Raw genomic sequence first — 17,113 nt, 5'->3', positions numbered from 1 at the left:
ACCCATAAATCTTCACCGATCTTTGTTTCAAAGGATAGAACTCGTCGCGGACTACCGTTTCGTGTAGGCAACGTGGAGTATCTTCGAAGATTGCGGGTAGTTGTCCGCGTGTATGTGGAATCCGTGACGTGAGCTCTTCAACGGCGACTGACAGGATTTCAGAAGTTATACAGATCAATTTAGCTTGCGGAGAGCACGCGGTTGATATGCAGATCAACGGTGTAGGATAGAATAGATCCAAGAAAACTGTTCCAAAGGCGGAGCGCCAGAAAATGCAGCCGTACGGTAGTGTTGGCTGGTAGTGTTGTTGACATTCTTTCTTGCCAGTGCCTCTCCATTTATGACAAACATCTTGTGCCTGGTGTGCAAGGTTTAACTGCGTTAGCACTTGCCGCACCTTGCATAGCATTATACACTGTTTGCCCTTCCTTCTTTCGGTGGTCTTTACAAGTGCATTTCCATGCAAGACATACAACTTAGAGCTCAATACGCCTGACTGGAAAATTTTGATGGTACACCTTGGTCTGCAAAATTTACCGTTTCTATATTCTTCTCCACATTCTTCCACATCTGTCGTTTGCAGTTCTTTGTGATCACGCAGTTCAAAAATAAATGATGACACGATGGCTCCACTACAACGGCGCCATATTTTTGTTTCTCCTTGAGTTCCACGTAAAAAGAGATTTTCCAAAGAAGTGAATGTCTTTCGAGAAATTTCAATCTAAAATACACTGCAGTATTTCGGAGACAAAACAAATTCTATTCTGAACAGAAAGCTAAAACCGATGGTTCGAAGTGCACTACTGTCATAGACCATTGTCGTCAATCTTTCACAAACTATGATAATGGTTTGAAAAACCATTATGCCATTTTTGGTCAACTAGGTGTGGATATCATTCTAGTAGTAACAAGAACTGCGAACCTATGGAGGCAATTTCACACCTTACGTGAGCTGATAGGAAGTCAGGCTTACTCAAAGTTGGATCAGTTTGACGCAGCGACAACCAGAAATCACTTAGTGCTTTCTAAACATCTGTGGTTAGTAATGTTAGTGATGATGTCTTGTTACTCGTGCGATTCCTCTGTTGAAAACTCTGCTCCAGTCACAGGAGTTCATGTTTACACTCCATAAGTCACACATCCAGGAAAGCTGGGGTTTACATACTAGATGATTGCGCGTATTTACCAAACAAACCTTTTTTCGGTAATTTCATAGTCCATATAATAACCGTTTGTAAGCACCTTGACTTGTTTGCTTTAATAATCAAACAAACTTTGTTACATAGAAGCAATAAAATTTCTACATTTTCTAGGATAACGGCCCACAAATGACGACAGTTAGGTTCATATAAGTTTCCCGATTTGGCCCCAGTAAATTTCCCTATCGTTTACAATTCAACAATAACGCTTGTTACATTAAACAGGAACAGCTCATTTGTGGTGGCAGTAATGGAACCAGTATCGATTTTATTAACCGTGATAGACATTCTTCCTCAGTTGTGATTGCGAGACTAGTAGAATTCACATTCACATCCATCTCGTTTGAACTGTCCCCAGTCTTCGCGCTCGTATAGTACTGGTAACACACTTGCCGCGCATGTCAGATATCTGCAGTTCAGATCCCGGCACGATCAATGATATGCATTGCTTATGAGATCTTATACGAGTGGAATTCAAATCCCTTCCTTGGTGTGAACTCAGCAAGATGAAGACTGTTCAAACGGGTGATGCGAACGTGATTGCATCTATATTTGTTGCAACAACGACTTTTCCGTTCATTTGAAAACGATTGAAAGACTAATCCACGGCACCGATGAACGTTCCGGATTTCACAACTACGGTCTTCCGGAGAAATTTCGAAGCCAATATTGTTTAAATCAACCATACTTATCTATTTAGTAACATTCCTTTACACTCCTATGGAAGTCTGCAATACTACTGGAATGTTAGTCTGAAACCTAAGATCACTGTCCAATACAGTTATCGGAATACAGTCATGGCAACTGTGAAGTATTTCTCAAAATTGTTATAATCTCATCATCTCTTGTATTGGTATGTGCGCTGCTACTCGCGGACAGACGAAACGGAGGCAATCAGTCTTTCAACAGAAGTACGCGCTGATCAGTTGGTGATGACAGAAAAGCTTCTTACACTAGTGATCATCATCATCCTCTAAGACAGCAACATCAGTGTTGACACTGATGCTTCACTGCCGTACAACCATGAGGTACGTCTAAGTATCTTTAAAGCCCTATAGGGAAAAGAAGGGAAAAAGAGTGGGTGACGGAGGGGACCTCATGCTGGCCTGTGTCAAGCAATCTGAGGTCCTTACACCTCCAAGCACTCAACCAGACAATCTGAAAAGAAACTAAGAGCACGAACGCCACTGACATCAAATAGCCGTCATTTCTTGCAACGTCCCAAGTCACTCAGGCTAGTGACCAGAATTGTGTCAATGAACGAGTGGAGTGATGTGGTGCTAATCATTTAGATGGTTGTAAGTGGTTGTAAGTGTTAGCAGAAATGGGTCAATGGATCTGGTAACCACTAGTGATAGCCAAGGTTGAAAAATGTCGTATCTATATTTTCCTACTACTAACCAATGCTTCTTGATGGATCGACAAAAAACCTGATAAACTACTATATATTAGCTAGTATCAAAGAACAGGAATTTGTAATACTCAGCGTGAGCAGCCATTTAGATTTAAGCATCCAAGCAACATTCAGCTGGAAAAGACGAAAATGAAATGCTAACCACTTATAACTGAAGACACACTGTATCATAGTTTAAGTTTGTTAAAATTATCACCAAATGTCACTTCTAGGTGACCGAAGGCAAGATGTTAATAAATGGAATAGCAGTTTTGTATAAGTTAGCAAGTTATGTGTTTGTACTTGTCGACCGAGTTTAACAGGGAGTACATCACGTAGAGCGTACAGAAAAAATCACAGAGTGGAGTTCAGTGGTAACTATTTGTGACGAAAAACGAAGAATGGATATTGGATTTGTTGGTGTCGCACACTATCTGGTACAGATATGTAGTAAATAAGCACGCTTGATGCAAGCGGGTGATAAGGATGCTTAACACACGCAATTCCAAAATAACATGGGTAGCCCATGCCAAAGCCCATGCTCAAAGTTCCCTGGCTTAGGCGACGCATACACCTGAAGCAAATAATTGCGCTGCCTTTGTGGAAAACACCACATATACAAGGGACTGTTAGCAGTAGTTTATTAGAGATGCAGCTTTTCTGTCTCCGAGGAGCTTTTGCAAAGGATAAATAAACTAAGTGATAAACAATCTTTACTAAAACTTCGGTAATGTGTGACAGGACCTTCAGGTATACCTGATATCTTACCGTTTCTTGACACCGTTGCTGGTGTTGCATTGTCGATGTTATCTACTTCAAACATAATTTTGCAATTAGTTGCCATCGGGATTCGATCACCGTTGGCCAGTGTTAGCAGCTTGCTGTCATCTAAGACGGAGTTTAGATTCTCTATCCACAGAGCATCCACTGGTCCGTCTAGCACTAACCACACATGTTCGCCCTTCTTTGATTTGAGTGTACGGCGCCAGAGTGCAGAAAATATCCCATCCGTCCAATCGTTTGTAGCCACATCCAGTTTCCCAAACATCTGAGCCGATGTTATAGCTTTCGGGTTCATACGCATCTCACGACGGGGTTCGAAACACTCCGACATCGCCTGAAATAAAGTTGCATGAAAACAATAAAACAGATGCATATTTCAGTTTTGATACAGTTGAAGACGGAGGCTGAACAGATTTGCCTAGGGTCCAGTTCAATGAAGTCAACTGGTTGTCTTCTTTCTCTTCATTCACATTATCGAAAGAGTGACACTATTGAAGAACCCCACTCAACCCTGCACTGACGATGTCACCTCGATTGGTGATGAAACGTTTGCAATCCAACTACCAAACTCGGCGAAGAGACCAACAACCAAACTATTGGAGAACACTTGATCTGCACTGCATCAGCCAAAAAAATTTCCACCACTTTACCAATGTCGGAACCACCTTGAAGCTGCTCTATTTGCATATTCAACAGGAGTCCATTGCTCGTTCTTACAAAGAAATCTGGCTTACTTTCATTAGAGCATGAATGCAACACGTCTTTCCAGTCCCGGATGGTCCGAGTACCATCATTCCATGACGAACACGCTGCGTCTCATACAGTTGAACGACTTTCAGTAGCCAAGGTGGGTGGCTGATTAGACTAGTTTCTTCAAGATGACGTCGAATAGCAGCTTCTAGTTCCGGATACCCGCCTTTGTCCAAAGTCACTCCTGTGAAGTGGAAGAAGTGTGATGGTCAAATGAGTGAGAACTAATGCCAAAAGATTCACATCAATTTTATTAGAACTTCTATCGCTGAAAACTGTGCATGGAATACAGGGAGATTTACTTGCACCCGTATGGACTTACGCAGTGATTTGCTGTACACACAGCAATTGTCGTCCTCAGCTATTTTGCAGTCATTCGATGGAGTATTCAGTTAAATAGGTATAAAAACTGGACTACTTTCGTTGCTTGAACTGGAGGCCATCTCTCACCGCATCAAGTAAGAATTGGACTTTGTTACAGAACCTTGGTTACTCAACAGCCCATAGAATATTGCCTTTATTACTGCCCTCAAAGATGAGGCGAGATGGTTCAAGTTGTTAAAGCGCGAATTTACTGACCTGAAGGCCGTGATTCGAACCCGACCTCTGCCTCTCGACTTATTCTGTCTAGGCTTGGGAAACCTAACAGCATCCCAGCCCTCGTACTTACTTTGGGTGACATGGCAACTGGTCACCAAAAGGGTGTTACAGATTAACGGTTATCTCTCTATCTTACACGCTTTAGTGAATTCCCGTTAGCAAAAGATGACCTAAAGCACAAGTTGGAAAAATAAATTTTAACACGAGAGATATTCAATTGGGGCCTTCATATTCCATCGACCCATCTGAGCACTGAGGATAGATGAGTTACAGAAGTATCTGACCTCTCCCGGTACTATTGTTCAGAGGAACACTGAGTGCGGATTTTCGCGCTTAGTGAAATTTAATTTCACAGTACTTTGTTGGTGTCTTGGTCTCCAAATGAGTATGGAGTTCTGCTGAACGGTGGGGTTGCAAAGCACACAGAAATTTGCATTGAAACGGTCAGTTGAATTTGAAAGTGAATCCGCATCTCCTTGCAAACTTGCAGAAGACCTTCAGAGTCAGTTAATTGGGTAAACTAACAGCTATTTGTTTGAATCCTTTGGGGAGGTTCGGAGGACCTTCACATAAATATCCATACCAAACAGCCTACGCGCATATTTTGAAGATTGTTGCACACCGACGGTTCAGGGCTAAAAACTGAATTGAAATGGACCGAGTCAGTGAAGATTGTGTTATTCCACATCGTTCTATCCGAAATGCGTACGATTACAATACATATAAATCCAAAACGGGATTAATTTAATCCAACAGACCTCCATTAAAACAGCTATTTAATGTGGATATACGACACATTAGCACCGGAAGTCCGGTTATGATTATCAGTAGCGTACCTGGAAACAGGTCGTTCAACAATGACATAAATAATGGCTCGTCAGCACCAACCAGTTTACTCAAGTTCATATCTCTGAGGACGCGCATTACCGTGATGAATTCGGTGTCGTTCAAGTTGGCCCGTTTGACTGCACCCAATGTTCTCAAAACGGACAGTATATTGCGCAGTCCAAAATCGTAGTGTACCTAGCGGTTTCAACACGGGAAAAACGTTTAGGCGAAAGAATGTCAATACAAACTCAAAAAAATTTTCTAAGCAGTATGAGGAGTGGCTTTCCAAGCCCGAATATAGCAATATAATTGACCCCAGAGCAGCTGAGAGATAACATCATGGTTACTCAGCAGGTAATCTTCGGACAATCATGGAATGGACTGTATAGCCAGAGTTGACGCGCGAGTATTGTTGTTCACTTTAGCAAGTGGTTACGGAGTCAGGGAATAGGGCAATAAATAAATACTTCAAGCATATTTGGCACATATTTCTTGGTATAGGGCTTTAATGTGTTCCCCACACGCAGGAGAAAACTTTTGAAAAATTGTTCAATTCAACGCAGCTGAGAGTTGGCGGATGAGAACATGGACGCAATGGCATCGCAGATCTAAAGCCTTATTCTGAGCAGACTTCCCCAGGCGAACGTGACAAGGAGCACTAACGCTAGGAGCAACCGTTCTATTGACACCTTATGAACATAGGACAATCAGCAGCTCCCATAACCACCGGTTACAAAACTGACTCATATGTGGTCCTATACTGACAGTAAAGTGTTTAAGCCATTAGCCGGTGCTGCACCAACATGCAAGTTCGTTCCCTTACCCTTGGCCACGATGTCAGGCTTCCGTGTGCTCATATATGACCGACCCCTGGTTCCGAAACAAAACGTTAAACTCTGTTTTGTCGACCCAAACGATCAGTCTGTCCCCGACCTCTAACTGCTTGCCTCTCAAAAACGTACCTCTTCCTAAGTAGCATATTATCCTTTGAGTTCATCGTCTTACAGAGAGGATTTTTCTAGTGTGAACAATCATCCATCGAAATACCTGGCCTGCGTTGCCATGGCACAAATTCAGCAACCTACCATAAGTGTAATGAGGACAGCATCCCCGATGAATCTATTTCAGTCAGGTTACTCATTTTTCCTATTTCTGTACCGGTCAGAGCGCGATCCCGAACCCGGTACTGTGCTGAGTGTTCAGTCCCAGTCTCCTAACTTCCACCTAATAATCGGGCGCCTGTCGTTTCAAATTGGAAATCGATAGCACTTTCTGGCTTGTCTACTGCTGGCTGTTCGAGTGGCACAACTGGTTCTAGGCTACCTCACTGGCATTTTGCCGCGCCGAGCTTATTGGCTAACCTGCCTTTTTTGACAAAGCTGATGAACAGGAAACGGCACAGTTAGCGGACAGTCATAATGGTGACTCATACTGCCTTCTGGCCCATCGATCTCCAGCCCTGCATCGGTCGTCAGGCCGTACCCACCCCAAATTTCGCATGAGCCATGGGTTTGATCTCAGGCTCAGGCACCTGGACCATGGTTACCAGTGCATGTCCCGATTCTGGGTCTTCGTGCCGTTGCGCGAAGCTTCGGTGTTCAGCGCCCGAAACACACTGCTCACAGGACGGAGAGTGGCCTAACTATAGTGTCGGGTTTTTAGGGCGATTACCCCCGTGGATCCCTACAACTCGGCTGTGGCGTTACCCTTCAGATAACCATGATATTCGCAATAAACTGCGAGACCTCGGTACACTCGTGCAAGGTGATGTTGCTGTGCCGATTTCAGTGACAGTGAACTGGGAGTGAACACCCCACGTTTAGATTGCGTTGCGCACATCTGGACACAGTTCAACTGATTATGACAAGGATATTTCACTATTTATGGGATAGGATCTGCGTCCTTGTTTAACGGACTAGTATGATATTGGAAACGACCCAGATGTAGCCGGGTTGTAAATGACTGAAAAAGCATTGCGTGTGTTTTGCGCTCCCTCTTTGAAGTGTGTTAGTGTCCTTTGAATGCGGAAGGACTGCCAAATAAACCTTCCAGTTGTTCAAGACAAACGAATGGGATGATCCGACTTTTCTCGATCTATGGCACTCAGGATGCTATACAAGATATCCTCCTACAGGTTTCATCAGTGGTCAGAAAAACCTACAGAGCAAACCAAATGTAAAAGAACCTGCTGTCATATTATTCCACCTTTTGATCATGATGGAAGATTCTGGTAATAATACAAGGAAACTGAATCAGTATGCGTTCATCAGCCCCACGTTGCTACTTGGGGACGGCCGAGGACGCGTGTGAATGAATGGTTACCGTTCTGATGCGTGCCTCCCAGATCCAACCATGGCCCAGTTTTGCTAAAGTTCGTCCAACGTAGTTTGTGTGAAAGGTAGGGGCTACTGTTGTGGATGAATCGGGAGATCAGGCAAATTGTGCGAGAGAAACTCATGGTTTTCTGGTAGTTCATACAAAACAATATCGAAAGTTGTGCTATGTTTTTACCTGGGAGGCGGGCGTGTATTTCATGGTCGTACACCCATTTGCCGTCTAGATTCGCCAGTGAAACTGGTATTCCAGTCTCTCATAGACAATCCTAATAATTTGGCATTAGTAACTTTTAGGGATACAAAAGTTGTCCTTGCACGGTGTTCTCATTATAAAAACAGAAATAAGTTCGGATGGAACGCTACGGATTTTTGTGAAGTTCTTGCGGGGCTTGATAACTACATTTCCGGTCAGAGGACCAAATTTGAAATTCAAAAAGAAATTAAAATGTATGACATTGTTCGAAGTCATTTGTGCCTGCCTTTTACTTCTCATTCTGCTGAAAGAAATCTGAATCCGTGCACGTGGGTTGGGTTGACATGTGACTGCCCTAAACCATCCCATTCGAAATGGCATATGCAATTCTGGACACACCCTGCTGGTTCGGTGAGCACAATTACCAGTTAGTCACGTGAGGAAAGGTAGCGTGGTTAGTGAAACACTGCTAAACTTTCTTCCAGACGTGGTTGGGATGATAGAGGTAAAGGTTGCGCCACCATCTCACCGTATGGTGTGTGGGGTTTCTGGATGTAAAGCGTGCACCAGCGCACGTCCCAACCAGTTAGCAAAGGTGGGAACTCGGTTGTTATGTTGAGCGTGAGCTAATACCGCGCGAATGGGTTTTCGGTTAAGGTCAGATTGCCAAAGCAGTCTGCAATAAAACATCGTGTGCTAGACGCCAACATGGATTTCACCGGGGTGATTTGACCCAGACTTCTCACCAAGCCCTAGGGGTGAAGACGTGGTTGGGATGATAGAGGTAAAGGTTGCGCCACCATCTCACCGTATGGTGTGTGGGGTTTCTGGATGTAAAGCGTGCACCAGCGCACGTCCCAACCAGTTAGCAAAGGTGGGAACTCGGTTGTTATGTTGAGCGTGAGCTAATACCGCGCGAATGGGTTTTCGGTTAAGGTCAGATTGCCAAAGCAGTCTGCAATAAAACATCGTGTGCTAGACGCCAACATGGATTTCACCGGGGTGATTTGACCCAGACTTCTCACCAAGCCCTAGGGGTGATTGTGTAATAGAGTGGTAGGTGTGAAAGCAGTATAATGGCTTGGGAATCGCAAAGACCGCGTGTTCGTGATGGACCGGATGTTGAGTCAACCACTAATTTACAAACTAGTACGGTGTTCATGATACTTGAATGAAAAATGGTAGAATAATGGAAGCTTCACGCTTGCATCATGATTTGCAATTAACTGCTGAGTTTCACATTTATCCAATTTGATGTTCAGGTAAGAAATAGTGTTGCCGGGTGCTACATATCCTGAAACATACTCGAAGGCAACGAATCCGGGAGTTAGCTTGGACAGGTTTTCAACAGGCTTGCAAACTTAGTAGGCCAGGAGTTCTGGGTCGGCGTTTCCCATTATGCGCATATAAATAGTAGGGAAGTACATCAAATAAAAACACAGAGAATGTATCCGTATGTCTAATGCTTTTAACCCACCTGTTTGCTAAGCTGTTCTTCGCACAACTTGTACAAGGTGTAAAATTTCTGGGCCAAAATGATGTTATCGTTGAAACCGGAAGAGGCCAGTTTTACTCGAATGATGATTTGTCTATCAGGCACCATCATAGCTACAGTACGAAAGTTGATTTTTAAGTTCTCCGGCAGTTCTTGTCTTCCGGCATAACCAGGGTTCTGATAAGTGAGAAAAGTTTTAAAAAGATGGGAAGATCTTTTGCTCGATAGGAGCAAATCAATAATCCAACTGGGTTCATGTTTTATGGAACCAACTAGCACGAATGTTACCAAACCGGGCGGAATGTCCCAATGGTACGATATTTGACAGAGGATTGTTGGAAAAAATATTCTTTAATGTGAAGGATGGTCAATACGTTACACAAGCTGATGGTAAATTGAACTCACAGGGAAAAAGCACTTCCTTGAACAGTTCTTGTTGCTGATGTTAGTGACGCTAGTCGACCCGTTATATATCACCTAGTCCAACGTGGAGGCATTTGAACATCTAGACATACACCATCGCACTTAAGTGTAAAGTTATTCTGTTGTAGCTAAGCGATCTGCAGCTGAGGCAAAATTCGCCGCCGAGCCAATTCAGTCGTAAACATCTCATGTAACGGACAATCATAATATTTTTTGGCGAAGCTGGGTGAAAAAACAATTGTATTCTGCTATCATCATCTGTTTATTTGATTCCACTGTGACGATGCAGTCCGCAAAATCTAGGCATCTGTACCCTTGAAGGACCCTGAAGGCGACACGCGAAAAACACCAAAAACATCAATTTCCAGATAAGAGGAGTGTTGATTCTCCAAGTGAATCAACGGCGAACAGCGATCATTTTCCTTTGTGTTCCGACTACCCATCAGTAACGTGATTACGCCCGTTTAATGTAACGCCTGTGTGTTTTGCTGCTCGTTTACCCCGGTTTCGCTCCTACCGGGGTCCGCCTATTCTCCAGTGACTGATTTCAATATTTTGTTGCCCGTCATTGCCTGGAAGTTCGTCTCAGTTCTACCTATTTTTGACAGAAAAACCGCCCGGCTTGGGAGCGACCCTAGAGCTCCTCGGATGGTGGGCCAACAGGTTGTCCACTACAACAACTTGACTGACTGCCCGTATTCGCACGTTTGTACTAATGCTAATGCTTTCAGAACCCCCTGCTGCCTCACTGACCGTTTTCTGCTCCTGGTGATTGCGCTATTATTGGTTGTGTGTTTTGCTTAATTCACGATACTTATCAACCCGTTTATTTACGGAACCAGTTCCTATCACTTCTCAATACATCAAATGCTGCCCTCCTACGTCTGTTCCTATTATCTACCGGATACGAACTGCGTATAATCTGATAGAATCAATCATCCTGTGAGACAATTAGCTGCCCGGACCTTACAAGGAATTTTTACAACACCAACACTGGAAATAATGGTAAGAATTTCGATGGGCAGTGACCACACAAAAATATCTAAACGTGATAAGTACGGATATTTACAGAACAACTGCCGGTAAGGAATAAATTCCCATATTAAGTATGATATGAAGAACGAAACTAGGAATATAAGTCGCGTGTGTGGGGCGTCAATTGATATGGCTACAAAGTCACTGCCTGTTGATTGAATGGATCGCTCTCTTTGCTATGATCCGGATGTTTGTTCCAAGAATTTATGCCCGTGAGTGCAGCCTACACTTGGTTGTGAATCTCTCAGTGGATTAGCAAAGTGTGCACCAATATTTGACATATCCCACCAAATGCTACTTTTCCGCGTTAAGAGGACCGCAATTTATCCACCAACTGTCATGTTGAATCCATTCAGGACTATTCCGCATTTCTTATGCTGGTAGAAATCACTCCTACTAACTCTCAACCAGCCGAAGTTTAAGGGTCTTCAAATGTGGCAATATGGTCGTGACAATACACGAAATACGGGTCTATAGGAATTGTCAAAAAGAAAGTGACGTCGACCACATCCACGCACTTTAATAGTAACTGCCACTCACCATTGTCAAGAAAATCCCAAATTCAGGATTCATTTCAACTGTGTCTCCATCAGTGAAAACAAATTGGGATTTTCGTTCTTTCTTGCAAGTCAGAACGATTGCAATTTGTTGGGCAGCCACAGAAAGCACAGGTAGTTCGATGCGATTGAATTCATCAAAACAACCCCATGCTCCAGATTGAGCAAGGCCTTTGAAAATACGTCCCAGTCCACGAAAATCCATTTGATCAGAACAGTTGGAAACAATCACATACTTTCCCAAACACCGACCCATGTCTTTGACGGTCTCTGTCTTTCCTGTCCCTGCTGGTCCAGCCGGAGATCCGCCCATTGACATGCCCAAAGCTTGAGCCAAAGTGATGTAGCACCTGTTCGGGTTCATTTGGGAGAAGATCCGTTAAATATGGCACATACGTAACCGCAGACCAAAGCTTGGGCCATTATATACGGAAAAGTCAAAATTTCGGAAAACATAGTCCATTGATAGACACTTGTTAGTTTAACCGTAATCATCGAGACTGATGAGATCTTATTCCAATATTCACCTTCATACAAAATTGACGTATGTTCTCCAGTTTCTTGCTCAAAGCCCGGTTCATATCCGGAGAACCATCTGCCCCCTCAGCTAGCCATCTCAAAGAGTGGTTACACCTAGTTAGGTCCACTTTATTACGGTATGTGAGATTCGATTTGTAGGTGATAACATCTGGATACCTCTATTTAACTCACAACAAACATAACTCTGGGCGTCAACGCAGAATTATTTTTCTTTCCAAAAGGACATGATGCGGAATCCTTGTTTTTGGGTTTTGGGTACATTGGAAGCCCAATGATGATTACAAAATATGATTTTCACTTACATAAGCCTTCACGAATTAAGTAGTCACTCAAAACTGAACCCTTTCTTGAAAAGTGGTTACCACGGAAGAAGAAGAAGGCATTCAGCTTCATTTGCGACTAATTAGATAGTCTAAAATCCAGCTGGTTAGTCTACTGAACGTGGGAACCTGATAATTTACATACCAACGAAGGGTCAAGTCCAACTTATAAAATCTGATTAGCTGCGTAACACGGTTGTTCCATCCACAGTGAAATTTTTGTGCTTATATACAGGTCATTAGCACTCAAGCAATTCAGATCATCAGTGCTTGGCGCATACTTTGCGATAATATCACCCATCAAATTTATGTAATAAATAGATCAGAATAGTCAAAAGGTATCTTATAAAGTGATGTAAAATGCTGCCATCAAGGTGGATTTCTCCATACATTGACCACTCCTCCAGAGAATATATAAAATTCTTCCCTGAAAGACACGATCTATTGTGCGACCCTCCTACACCGAAGAACTATGCCCTGGAGAACTTCATTAATTTATTCCGAAACCGCATGCATTGGCGGACAGAAAGGGTATAAATTCATATTTTGGGTATCCTGTCGCAATAGTGAATAGCTTATTTCTACTTTTCATCGTTGGTGGCGTTTATTTTAATGATCTTCGGATACAAGTTTGGAACTTGGCACTTTCAAACGCTACGGCACGCGTTGCATCAAATTCCACACTATAAGTTTTATTGTATTTCAACTTATGAGCAGTTTCTCATTGGATTTGGCCTGCTGAGGTGCGGTTTCCAGGATAAGTCAGTTGGTAACAATCCTATAAACATTAGTATGAAATAATGTTGGATTTTGAGAAACCTCTGATTGTTCAGTTTTCAAATTGAATCGATTGGCCATAAGGGCCGCTCTGGTCTTCAGCATTGAACTTTACTTTTTTTATATCCTATCTATTCAAGTTGGTTAAACCAACGAATTACCGACTATCTTTATGTGCTTAACTGTACGGAATCTCTGTACATTAATTTAACATCATAATAAACCAGCATTCTACCACTTCTGGTACAACAAACGAAGCACTGAGCAGTCGAGGGGAGTAACTCAAGTGCTTTCAAAGCGCGATCAAATAGGGCGACTGATCTCGAAAATGTAAACTGTTATATCATACGGTCTATCGTTGCCATACTAGACGCTGGTTTGCATTACCACAGTGCATAAGATTATCTTATCTATTCACGTCCTGTTTTTGCGGAAAAACGAAAATCTGTCTCTGTAGTGCAGAACAGCGACGGATACCGAATTCATCTTTTGGCGATTGCCGTACAGTAAAGTCCGCAAAACGAGCCAGCTGTCAACCCATCCAACCGAACCAGGTCCACATTGCTTAGTGTTTTGACAAGTTTAAATCAGCAACTGGGTGTGGGGGTTCACGTACCTGTCTGTGAGTGGAGTAATAGCCAGGCGCTCTGTGCATCCCAAGAATTCATTTTGATATTCAAAGTCCACATCAGTTATCGAAATCAAGCATTTGTCTGTTTCTTCGAAAAAGTAGAACCGAGTTTGTTTCAACCATTCGAAATCCGTGTCTGAACGAATTCGGTCTTTGATCTGTAAAAAGTAAAGAATCGTATAATGAGGAACGACTGTTTATTTCAGTCAAAAATTCGCCAGTTTTATCGACTGGAGACCCCTAGAAACGGTGACAGAATAATACAGAAGAAACGGAAACAAGTTGCTAGAGAACTCTTGACGAACCTAGGAAAATTGGCATTAAAAATAAGGTACTTGGCACTAGAACAGTTGTAATTTTGAGCATCATTTTACGACTGACTGCGATTGACCGAAGAGCATAGTGATTGGATCAAAAGCTGATCAATCAACATTGGATGTTTGGCTGCCCCACCTGAAGCCCATCGGGTAGATGTAGGTCACGTTAACACCGGAATTATTTGTACTTAAGTCGAACAAAGTCTGAATGGAACTTGGTTGCCCAACCCACCCAATGAACCCCAAGATGGGCGTAGCCGGTATTGGGCTGTCAACGGGTGCTCAGCAGCATCATGTCCAGCGCTAGCAATTTATGTATGTCGTTTTTAGCAAATATAAGGTTACTCTTCAAACGTGACGGGAAATAAACTGTTTTTGTCACCTGGTTCACGGCAGTGACAGTATAGCCACCATCCATCTAGTGTTTCAGAGGTTTGGTCGACAATGTGTGGATTGTTTTTCACGAAGTGTTATCGTGTGTCACCGTTTACTTCAATTTGTCTGCGAATTGGAACACGAAGCTGTTCACGCACTCGGTGACGTGACGGCCCACGGCTCAACGGGACTCTTCACTTAGATGCATCCCAACGAACCAAGATACACGGGTTGGGGGTACACCCGAGCGAAAGCCGCCAATAAGGTGCCAGCAGCTTCGCGCACACATAGAAGGCGCTGAGAGAATGATGGCACAAGTCAATAGGACATGGTATGACAGGCTGTTACCTGGTCACACCTGACCAGTGACTTTAGCGATCTTACAGTCTGATGTTTACAGTGGGTTATCCATTCCTCATGATCTGCCCATCACACCCAGAAAGCCCACATTGTCCGGTGAGCCAGTCGAGCCCGTGTGGTGTCAGTGGGCTGGTTCAGTCAGCTTCGTCTCCTACGTTCGGCCGACAGACCACCCAGTCAGGTGACAGTCGAGGTGGTGGCGATGATGCCTGTAAGTTGCCGATTCGAACTACTCGGTTAACTGCGCTTTCAACTATGGGTACACGAAAGTGCGAGGCGTGCACGACAGTCGAAAGTTGCCTCGGCCGATATGTGTGATCGTGCTCCACTGGGACAGTGCTCGCGAACATGGTCTAGTGCGAGCCGATTCATGAAGTGGATAAATCACAATCGGTTTCATCCAAAAAGGACAGGAAACTAGTACATATTTGTCTAAATTGCAGTTAGATGTTTTCATACTGGACCGCGCTCGCTAGCGTCAGTACTGCTTAATTTCGGGGCGCTCTTGAGGATGTGGACCGTAATGGATATGAATGAAATTTTGTGTACAAGTTACCGACGTTTTAAAATAAAAATCTATGGAGCATTTTTGACTCCAGTCAAACTCGCTTCATTCAGTGATTGGTTACCTAGACGTGTGACCATCCGCCACTAGTCACGTTGTTCTGTCTTGATTATTTTTAGAGGCGGATTTTCATCAAAATTTGCTCAGAAATTTGTTTCAGAATACCGGCTGAAAGCGGACTACTTAAGGGTCCCAAAATACAGCTGGAGACCAGCCAAAATTGGAGCAGTGTTCCCGATGGTTGCCACTCAGGCGGGACAGCTGTAATCTGTCTACATTATCCCGCACACAACCAACGTTTGTCCCTATTCGACAACAATATGTGAAACTCCGGGGGCGAAAAAATAGCCGAGAAATTAACCAAAAGTCGGGTTAACGATCGCAGGTTTTTTGCCCAACACGGTGCCCATAGACGCCTTTGGGCGCTTTGATGTAGCTTAAACCTAAACAGTAAGTTTATGGGTTTACACACGTATGTACACTTCACACCCAGAGTAAATAGATTTAGGTAGGTTTACTACAACAGTTTATTTTGATAGTCCAGTGGAGTTTAGATGCACAAGCTTCACTAACCATAAGATGATTGATCAGTCAACTGGAGCATTACAGAAGCACGCGCAACAGGTTATCGATTTAACTGCTAATATTTAACATTTTTACGCAGGCCTAATCCCTTGCAGTGGAACCAAATGTTAGAGCTATAAAAGACCTTAAACTATTAAGATAAAATCTCACGGCACAACCACAGATTCTGAGGGAGAAACTACGATTGTATATGGGAATGAGAATAGCCGAATAGCCAGGTATATCTAGATGTGATTGACAGAGTTAGTCACTAGTTCGCAGAGTGTTGCTGAATGATTTACTTGAGTGGTTGACGTCACTCTATATCGGGAGACACTTTCATCCCAAGGGTCATTGGAAGACTGCCATGTTACCCGTGACCATTGACGGTGTGTTAACTGGCAGTACCCTGCGCGTTGCGCTGCATCTTACATAAATTGATGGATGACAACGACGCCCCAGTGATGAACAGGCGGCTAGCGTCGGCACTCGTTGTTAACCCACCATGTTTACACCAGCTAATGACCTACAACGAGTGTCTGCACGCTTGCTGGGGTTAATATCAGCGCTAAAAGGTTTACCCGCCACCCACATTCGCCTCATCCCGAGCCGTGTTTGTTTCTCCTACTATGCGCGGGATTGCAGTGGTTTGACCGGCTTCAAGTTTGTTTGTAGATGTGTCTATGGTGATAGATTGCGTGTGTAAATGAAATTTGTCAGCACGGAAGTTCGTGACTTGTCTCCGTTCTTCTTTTTGTTATTTTTGTCCACACAGTTTTAGTTGATTGAGGACTTGGGTATTCAGGCCCTTAAAAGCCATAAACATACTTTCTTACCGCATCGAGCCAACGAAATCCCGGTGGCAGCGTGCTTTTAGAGGGACTATGATACATCACTTTTGGTGTTCGGTGTTCGCTGTGCATTAATTAAATAATATGCAAATTACCAATTCACTGAATATGTCCTTCTGGTGTAAGTGGATGGTGATGAGCGTTTCATATTTGGTTCTTTCCACGGTAGAAAGGTTTTTAGTTGTCTCATTGATCAACGTTGTCAACATTCTGGAGAAGGC

The 17,113-nt window shown here is 43.4% G+C and overlaps 1 protein-coding gene across 1 annotated transcript in view; it reads right to left on the bottom strand.

The window, feature by feature from the left end:
- Nucleotides 1-3,361: 3,361 nt before the first annotated feature.
- The window catches only part of T265_14604 (hypothetical protein), a gene marked incomplete at both ends in the record, with an annotated part of 78,313 nt that continues 64,561 nt past the window's right edge, over nucleotides 3,362-17,113 (bottom strand). Inside the window, 6 exons of the mRNA XM_009174372.1 lie at nucleotides 3,362-3,709; nucleotides 4,110-4,309; nucleotides 5,562-5,748; nucleotides 9,560-9,754; nucleotides 11,576-11,942; nucleotides 13,846-14,018. Coding sequence (XP_009172636.1) covers nucleotides 3,362-3,709; nucleotides 4,110-4,309; nucleotides 5,562-5,748; nucleotides 9,560-9,754; nucleotides 11,576-11,942; nucleotides 13,846-14,018 — 1,470 coding nt within the window. The remainder of the gene's footprint in view (nucleotides 3,710-4,109; nucleotides 4,310-5,561; nucleotides 5,749-9,559; nucleotides 9,755-11,575; nucleotides 11,943-13,845; nucleotides 14,019-17,113) is intronic.

This window comes from Opisthorchis viverrini (assembly GCF_000715545.1).
Source record: "Opisthorchis viverrini unplaced genomic scaffold opera_v5_223, whole genome shotgun sequence".
Classification (NCBI taxonomy): domain Eukaryota; kingdom Metazoa; phylum Platyhelminthes; class Trematoda; order Opisthorchiida; family Opisthorchiidae; genus Opisthorchis; species Opisthorchis viverrini.
This window is presented reverse-complemented; position numbering and strand designations above follow the sequence as displayed.